The 9,104-nt window shown below is 24.5% G+C and overlaps 1 protein-coding gene across 2 annotated transcripts in view; it reads right to left on the reverse strand.

Annotated features, from left to right (window-relative positions):
* LOC111625446 (REST corepressor 3-like) overlaps positions 1-7,007 on the reverse strand; it is a 112,138-nt gene extending 105,131 nt beyond the window's left edge. Inside the window, exons 1-2 of one of the 2 annotated variants that reach the window (XM_023368593.1) lie at positions 6,755-7,006; positions 6,104-6,629 (exon numbers count right to left, since the gene is read on the reverse strand). In XM_023368593.1, the coding sequence (XP_023224361.1) occupies positions 6,104-6,221 (118 nt within the window). In that variant the 5' untranslated portion in view covers positions 6,222-6,629; positions 6,755-7,006. Of the gene's footprint in view, positions 1-6,103; positions 6,630-6,754 lie in introns of both variants that reach the window. The other variant, XM_023368594.1, reaches the window with a different exon arrangement.
* Between the last annotated feature and the right edge of the window lie 2,097 nt (positions 7,008-9,104).

Genomic DNA, 9,104 nt, shown 5'->3' on the forward strand with positions numbered 1-9,104 from the left:
TTATTATTTAGTTATGTAATCAATATATATTAAATTAATATGTTTATTAATTGCAACACAGATATGAAGTATGTTGCAAAGCAACAAGAAAACACTGGATAAGCAGGCAGCTGACAACAGTCAGGAGTAATGTCCCCAATATTTCTACTATCTTATCTACATCATCTTGTTTTAAATTTACAGAATGCTTTTCAACTTTGTATAATAAATCTGTTGAAAATAAACTTCTATTTAACTGAAAGGAAACAAAACTTCTGAACATTTAGAAAAAAATTATTTTAAAATATATTTTTAAAGATTGCTCTTAAAAAGAAAATAATGTTGAAAATAAAACAATCATTCATCATAAAATATTATTTATTCTGTACAAAAAGTTCTTTAGTCCTTATTTCATTTTATACAATACTCTGTTAAAAGCAATAAAAACTTGAATAATATCCTAATATAAATAATGTTTTAATAATATTATTAAAACATTATTTTGATTGCTCAAAACATAATGAACTAATGTACTGTAATCAAAAAATGTAGAAAATTTGAAAGTACAGCAGTGTAAATTAACTAAATTGAATAAAAGCATTTTGATTTTATTGAAGTCTCTTCAGTAAAGAAAAATAAATTTTTTATTTTAAATTCTTCTGTTTGACTGAAAAATCAATAAAACAGTAAAAATATTTTTATTCAGTTTAGCTAATTTATAATGTTATATTTGTAAATTTCCTACACTTTAATTTACTGCAATTGAAATAAATAAAATTGATAAATGCATTAAAATATATTATTTAACAGTTTTACAAATTAAGTAATGAATAATGACCAATTTTAATGATCAAAACTGCTTATTAATTATTCAGAGAATATTTCTTGGAAGCTACAGCAGTTCTAAAATCCATTTCTTTGTTGTACTGAATCTGTCTTATGATCTCCCTTATGAATGATTGAGACAATTCATAAAGGCAAATTCTTCAAAAAAGAGACAATATATTGAGATCATTAATCCTTTTAGAATGGTTAATTTTATCTTTCTTCAATCCTGAAATGTATTTGTTTTCTCAAAGTACAATGTTTCACTGAAATACTGAATGAGAATAATTACACATCCAAAGATTTTGAGAGCACTTTTGTTCAATTTGAAAAACAAAAATAAATTACTTAATAAAGTTAAAAAACTTTGTACATTTGTCTCATTGTTAAATGCTTCAAAAATTTTAAACATTAATTTCAAAATAGTTTTTGAAAGCTTCTAATAAAACACAATGAACTGCTTTTAAAGTTTCAAGTATTTGTTTTTTTTTAATGTTCACTCTTTTGAAAATAACTAATATTGCTTAAAAACATTTAGATATTTAATTACACTTATTTAATACTCAAATAAAATTTTAAACATAGTAACGTAATAATCATAAACTTATTATTTATGACTATTCCAAATCAATTTATTTTTGAGAGGATGCTTACTAGAGCATACTCTTAAAAAATAAACAAAATTTTATGTAATTTAGAAATGAGAATTAATTTCTTCTCAAGCTTAAATAGCAATTTTGAGTAAAAATTAACAATTCTCAAAGACAATGAATGAAAATTTGTCAGTTTATAAGTCAATGATTCTATCAATGAAAACAAATATAAACAGATGGAAACATTCAAAATATATTTTGTTTTCTTCAAAACATTTCATAACTTTGGTATTCACCTGTTGCTCAACACATTATTTTGTATTAAAGTAATTAATACAAAATAATGTGTTCACTTATGTCCAAATATTACAATTCACACATAAATAAAATATTATATTATCATTATTTGTGATTAAATTATATCATCATGTAATATTTGTCATTAATCAAAAAATGATATCAATTATCTTTTTAATTGAAAAGACTTTAAAAAATATTAAACTATTATAGCTCTGATTTAGCATTATGTAAATAAATGTCAGCATTATTTACCATTATATAATCACTTGTGGAAAAAGTTATTTAAGCAGGTACACTCATATTTTAAACAAATGATTTACTGATATTTACAAACAAAACTTTAATAAAAATTAATAAAGATATTTTTAAAAATACCATTATCACATTCAGATTAATTGTATAAAAACTTTAAATACATGCAAAAGCAACTAATATTTCCAAAACAAGATTTGTAAGTACAGTAGAACCTCGAAAACTCGGCCTAATGTGGACCGAAGGGTGGCCGAGTTTGTGAAAATGCCGGGTTATCGGGAATAGGGTTAAAAAAAATAAGTATGAGTGTTTCCTCAGAAAATAATGTACTGTACTTGTATGTATTGTTTACTTGAGAATATAACAGAGAATAAACTGCCCAAATACCCTTAAACAAAGGAAAAGTACGTCCTTTATGAAGGCATAGAGCCTTTACTACATGAAAATGAAAATTAATGAATACACTGTGTACAGTAATTTACCTGATAAGACAGACCTTAGAAAAATACTTTATGAGAGCTTTTATACTTTTATAAAGCTGTCTATAATGAAAATTAATTAACTAAGGATTTTTTTGCCCTGCCAGGGTGTGGCCGAGTTATCCGGAGTGCCGGGTTATCGAGAGCCGAGTTTTCGAGGTTCTACTGTATATATTAAAATATTTCAACATCATAGATAAATAATGTGTCAATTAAGTAATGCAATTGTTATTGTACACAAACATTTATCTTCCAAAACAAAAATTATAATTTCTGTAAAACTTTCCTGTTGTCACTATATAATGCTGGCATCATTCAAAGACTATTGAAGACATGCTAGAAGTCTTCAATCAACATGTTCCATCACTTGGTCATTGCCTTCATGATGCTCAGCATGTCATAAAAACATTTATTTTTCAAGACAAATTTGATTTACACAAATAAAAAAAGCATCCACAGGAATCAAACCAGGTGAATAGAGAGGTGTTAAATGACTGTGGTTTAAACAGAGGCCAAAAGTTATGTAACAAATAGCACATTACACATTATTATGTGAAAGAAACTAATCATTATCAAAAAATCATTAATTTCTCACCACCACATTCATTCTCATAGCCTATTTATAACGTTTAAATAAAATGCATAACATCTCTTGGGAATAAATTTTCTAACGTCAAAACAACTGGCTTCATCCTCAGTGGACTCTGGATCTTCATGTAAACAAGCATGCCAACAGAAAACCTGTGCCCTACTCAAACATTCATCACCAAATCCTATAGTTTCTGCAGGACTTTTCCTGCATATAATTTTGTCCAAATGATCTAGCAAACTATCAGGCTATTAAATGGCTAAGTTAATGATGAGAAACTATATAATTTATCTAGAGGTAGATTATGCCACCATCTCATTAATTTTAATAGTTATAATAACTTAATTTTTTTGATTTAGAATTCCTGGAAGAAAAGAATCAGCCTGGAGTGGGACTCAAACCTGCAACTCCTGCTTACTGTGCAGATGCATTGCCAGTTACAAACCACCTCCCAATCTGGTTTAGAGATGATGTTGATATATACATAATTTTACGTAAAATTTAATCACTATCCATTACTCCATATTATGCTGATCTACCTGATGTGCAGAAATACAGTCATTAAAGTAATCATAAAATAAAAAGCAATGCATGTTCAGAGTTGTGTGACCAATGGATGAAAAGTCCACTCTGTAGAGGTCCCAATGGAGAAAGTATTTATTTATTATCCAAAGAGCATGCACCAATGTCCCAGTCTCATTATTTAATTGGCATACTATATAGTCCATATTTAATTGTCTCAATAACAATCATCAGATAAGTAAAGTGTGTACATTCTACAGCAATTGTGTATAGTTCATTATTATTAAAAATACATATGAACTATTTTATTTTTTTAGATTTTCAGTTTAAAATTTTTTAATTTAATTATTAAACAAATTTTTAAAAAACTTGAGATGTAATAGTTAACTAATGATATTATATTATAGTAGAGAAATAAATAGTAAATTGTAAAAACACTAGTTGCCGAATAATTGTTCAAAATTAACAACACAACTGTCTACCAGTATTATGGAAAAGGTTTATTTACGCAAGTACTTTTGACAGTATATAACTTTGTCCTCTTCAGGCAATATTATCATTCAAAGAGAACAGAATGACACTATTTAAAAAAATGAAATATATTCCATTTTTCAAATTGTAATGCCAATAGATAATTGTGTTGTTAATTTCGTAAGAAATAAATCACTTTTTTGGTATTAAAATAATACAACATTGAGATCTTTAAACATAATGTACAATATATTGCTTATTATGTTTAAGAACATTATTTTTGGTTGCTGTTTCAATTTTTTAAAATCTATTTTAAATCAAAATTGTTATCCAGAAATATTTATTTCAGAGAAGGGCAGAGAAGTGCAGAGAAGGAAGGAATAATTTTGGTTAATCTTCAAAAATCAATTAAGCCAAAAAAATGAAATATCTGTTAAATTCAACCTGAATACATATATCATTGAACTAAAAAATTATTCTGAAAATATTATTGCATTTTATAATAAAATTTTTATTTAATTAGATATTCAATTTCTTTTTTACTATACAGTTTAATTTGATTATACAAGTTATGCTAATTGTAAAATTGTACAATCAAATATGAAACACTTAATCAAAATACACTAAATCAATAATCTTCAAACTTTTAACATCAACAAAACTCTCAGGCTTGAGTATTATTTTTTGCAAAACTCTGAGTAATAAACTTTAAAGAAATATTTCAATACTTTATTTCCTAATAAAGCTTCTTGTAGTTTTGGAAAAAATAAAGTTCAGAAATGTTTTTCAATATTTTTTATGAAAATAACAAAAAATTTTCTTATATCTTTGCAAATATTACTTTTGAAATCCTAGGGTTCTGCAGTTTGAATACCACAATATAATTTAACAGAATTTGTCATTAAATATATATATTTGGAAGTGATAGTGAAAATTTTATTGGTAATATAATTGATAACTTTAAATAAAGTCATCAATTAAAAATACCGTAATCATTATATGTTAATGGAGAATCATTTGTGTATTCTGAAAAACATTTATTATAAATATCCGGCCATCAGCCGATTTAATAGACCCAATTAATTCAACTGAACGGTTGGATGATTATTAATACATAGGGTTCTTGGGACATTTATAACATTCAATATATTGTAAACATTGTAACCTGATCATATTTAATCTCATTTTTGAAATCAGCAAAAAGAACAAAAAATGTCACAAATAAACCATTCTTTATACACTCCAAGATCTAGAAAATATTGAAAATCAGTTTAATTTTCTTTGAAATTTGAATGTATTTTTTACATATATCTTTTTTAATTTGCAGCAGTAAATATTTAATAAGAATAATTATTTTTGTTAGCTGAAGCCAGAGTTTTAGTTGACAAACATTAAAAAAAACCTGTTTGTTCAAATTATTGACAATTTGATTCATGTACATGAATACGAAATTATTAATTCTCATTAAACAATATGTTTTGGAAAAATATAAAATAATAATAAATCAATTTCTCATATTTTTCTTTTGGAAAAAAAATCCCTAAATTATTTTTTTCCTCACATCTGATTCGCAAACATTTTAATGAAAACTTTCATTCTTTTTCATTAACCTTTTTTTATTTCATTATGAACGAAATTAACTTAAATTAAGCAAATTTAAAGTAATAAAACTACACTTTTAATTTATTTTTATATTAAATTTAATAATACTTAATTTTATAATTACGCATTATATCGGCGATGTTAGGGAAATATCCCTAACAACTTTGAATGTATATTTATATATATTATTATTCACGTGTAATTTGAAGCGTGTATTATTTACTATACGAATATTTGTTATATTTTTAAAATGTTTCATTCATTTTATCGCCCTTTATTATTTTACACTTTGTGTAGCGTGTATTATAACTGGCTCCATAACGTTAACCTCTGTTAATGTATGTGGGAAATTAATTCAAAATAATATATAATCCGGTTTAAATAAGGCGCTTAATATTTCGGATGATGTTTTAACGAACGACCGCAGCTGAGAATGAGTTTTAAAAATACTAAAAAAAAAATAAATAAATAAAACCAAACGTAAAAATTACCATGCTCAGAATCATCAGTGGCGCTGCTGTCGTCTGACAAATGTCCGTTCGGCGATGATGCGCGTGAACGCCGACCATTCCGAATGTCTTCTGCTGCACTTCTTTCGGCTAACACCATGCCCTCGGAGTTTTTTCGTATGAAAAAATCTCCGAATGATTAAATCCTTTCAAACTTTCTTCACAAATAGGCAAAATAAAAATAACAACGGACACTATTACTGCACTTCCACAAAGGCGCACGACAACCAAACGCGGAATGAAGCAAAATGATGACCGCTTCACATTTCCAAACTAAAGCTTAATCCACTGGAGAAAAAAAGAGTTCTAACTAATTCTCTTACTTTATGCAATCTTTTTGACAAAATTAATGTAATTTATTTTATATTTTAACAATTTTTATGTTCCTTAACGCAAAATTGATTATATTAAATCTACGAATCTTTCGTTTTAACAAAAGATGAAATGTACGGTGGCCCGCAAGTGACATACATAACTCGTCGATGTTAACTACGGTGAAATAATATTTCTGTTAAAATTAAAAATTCGATTACGTTAATTACTTATAGTTTTTGCATAATTAAAGATTGTTAAGATGTTTTTTTCCAAGTTGGATAAATGTTTGAGATTTATATTAATATATAGAATACCTACCACACAGAAGAGCATATTTCCTTGGTCTAGTTTGGGAAATGAAGTTTACGTTTCCATTCTCTTGAAGCATTTTCTCTTCTGTTTTCGTCTGCTAGACTACTTTCGCTTTCTTCTACGTTAATTAACGGTTTACTATCGAGCGTATTAAACACATAAACTCTACTAACGACACAAGGAGAGCAAATCCACGGATCGTCCAATAATAGTCCGCCTTTGAAATAACACAAGCTAGCTCCAACTGCACATTAGTATTTGTCAGTCTCTTTACAGTTTCGTGCATCAATAATAGATTTTTTTCTTTGTAATTCTTTTTAACTTAAGTTATTTAATCGATTCAAAAATGCTTTTTTGTAAATAAATTATCGAGTTTTTGAATATATTGTTTAAAGGCTTCCGTAGATATTAATACAAGTGTATATATATTTATATATATATATAATCTGTTTTTCATCAGACACAAAAGAGTAAGAATAATCAATACAAAGTTCAACCAATGAAATGTTTTCTTTATCTGAATATTGAAGCGAAGATGTTTGATAGGTCAAAAATTAATATTTTAAATATGATTACCAATGGTAATAAAGATAATATTGTTATGTAGATTACAAATATATGTTTAGATTGTAATAATAGGATATTTTGAAATTATGGTGATATATTTCGTAACAAAGGAAAAATATACATATACATTGACTTTTAATATTCCCTTTAAACTAAAAAACAAGATAAATTTCATTAATCCGAAATAAAAAATACGTGATATTTTTAAATATTTCATAATATTAATTCTTTAAGAGAATTTATTTTATCATATATGATCATTAATAGTTAGAAATCATAGACTTATTATTTTAAGTAACTGATTTAATTATAACTTAATAAAGCTGTCTGAAAGATCATTAGTGACCATTAAGGTATAATATTATATTGTATTTTACACTGTTTTATCAGATGTGTTGCATAATATCATATTTGCCTTCTCTAAACAATGAAGCAGTTTCTTTGTATGAATTGATGCAATAACGCTCATTTAATTTTATAAATTAATGCTAAAAATCGTTTTATCTTTAATTAATAGAAAAAATATATATTTAGTGGACAAAACAATAATGAATGATTTATTATAACCAATAACTAAAAAGTAAATTATGTGAAAGAAAAATTTTACTTCAAACATCCTAAATTAAATAATTATCAGTACATGCAAACATGTATTATACTGTACTGTATTACATTTCTTACACTATGGTTTAACATCTGAAAGATGACAATGGAAATTCTTCACTTAATTTATAACAAAAATTTTCAACATTATCAAGAAATTAAAATGTAAAAACGCAGTAATTTATTTTATTATTAATATTTTTCATGTTTGTTTGTAATTTTAAACAATGTCTTCTTATTGAAATAAATAAAATTAATATGCATACATATATACTATATTAACAATTATGTATAATAATAATAATAGGCTAAATATTATTATTATTATTATTCATGAAAATGTAACATACTATGAATTTATCGAAAACATTTAAGAAGGTTTAGAAATCCTGTTATTAAATAATTTTTATATTTTTATGTTTTAAGTTTTCAATATCTATTATAATGAATTGTTACTATTAAAAAATAAAAGCATTTTATTTTAAATAATTATTATTGTTTAACTGTATTTTTAAAATAATAAAGACTCGAGCGAATTGGACATCATTAAAAAATAAATTTTTTAGTTACTATTTATTTAATATTTTTAAATTATAAATAATTAACATTTTAAATCATTTTATTTTGCATTAGCTTTTCATTTTAATTAAATATATGCAAAATTCATTAAACATTTATAATTATGTTAATATAATTTAATACTGTTTATTTATAAAATACAACTTTTAAATGGAAAATTGAAATTCTTAATTATTTATAATTTATTATTATTCTTTTCTTATCAAGTCAGTTATTGTTAATTTAATTATGTTTTTTATTTTAAAATATTTTATGTTATTCTTTCATATTTTAATTTTTTTTCCTCTGTTATAATTTTTAAATCGTATTAATATTAAATTTTTAATAGAAAATCTGCTCTGTATTAAATATGTATTTGTTTATGAATTAATCTAATAAATATTCTTGTGACTTAATAAAATTTTATTCTATAAACAGTATTTTTTGCGAATCTTTCGTTGAAAAATAACCTTTCATGGTAATTTTGAATAGGAATATATACACATTTTAAATTTACTAATCAATGGAAAATAATTGAACCGCTATTTAGGTTCAGTATTATTTGTATGTAAACAATTCAATATAAACTTTTATAATTATAAAAAAAATAAATATTTTTATTGATATA

This window comes from Centruroides sculpturatus, unplaced genomic scaffold (genome assembly GCF_000671375.1).
Source record: "Centruroides sculpturatus isolate CEXI.00-Female unplaced genomic scaffold, Cexi_2.0 scaffold379, whole genome shotgun sequence".
In the NCBI taxonomy this organism is placed as follows: domain Eukaryota; kingdom Metazoa; phylum Arthropoda; class Arachnida; order Scorpiones; family Buthidae; genus Centruroides; species Centruroides sculpturatus.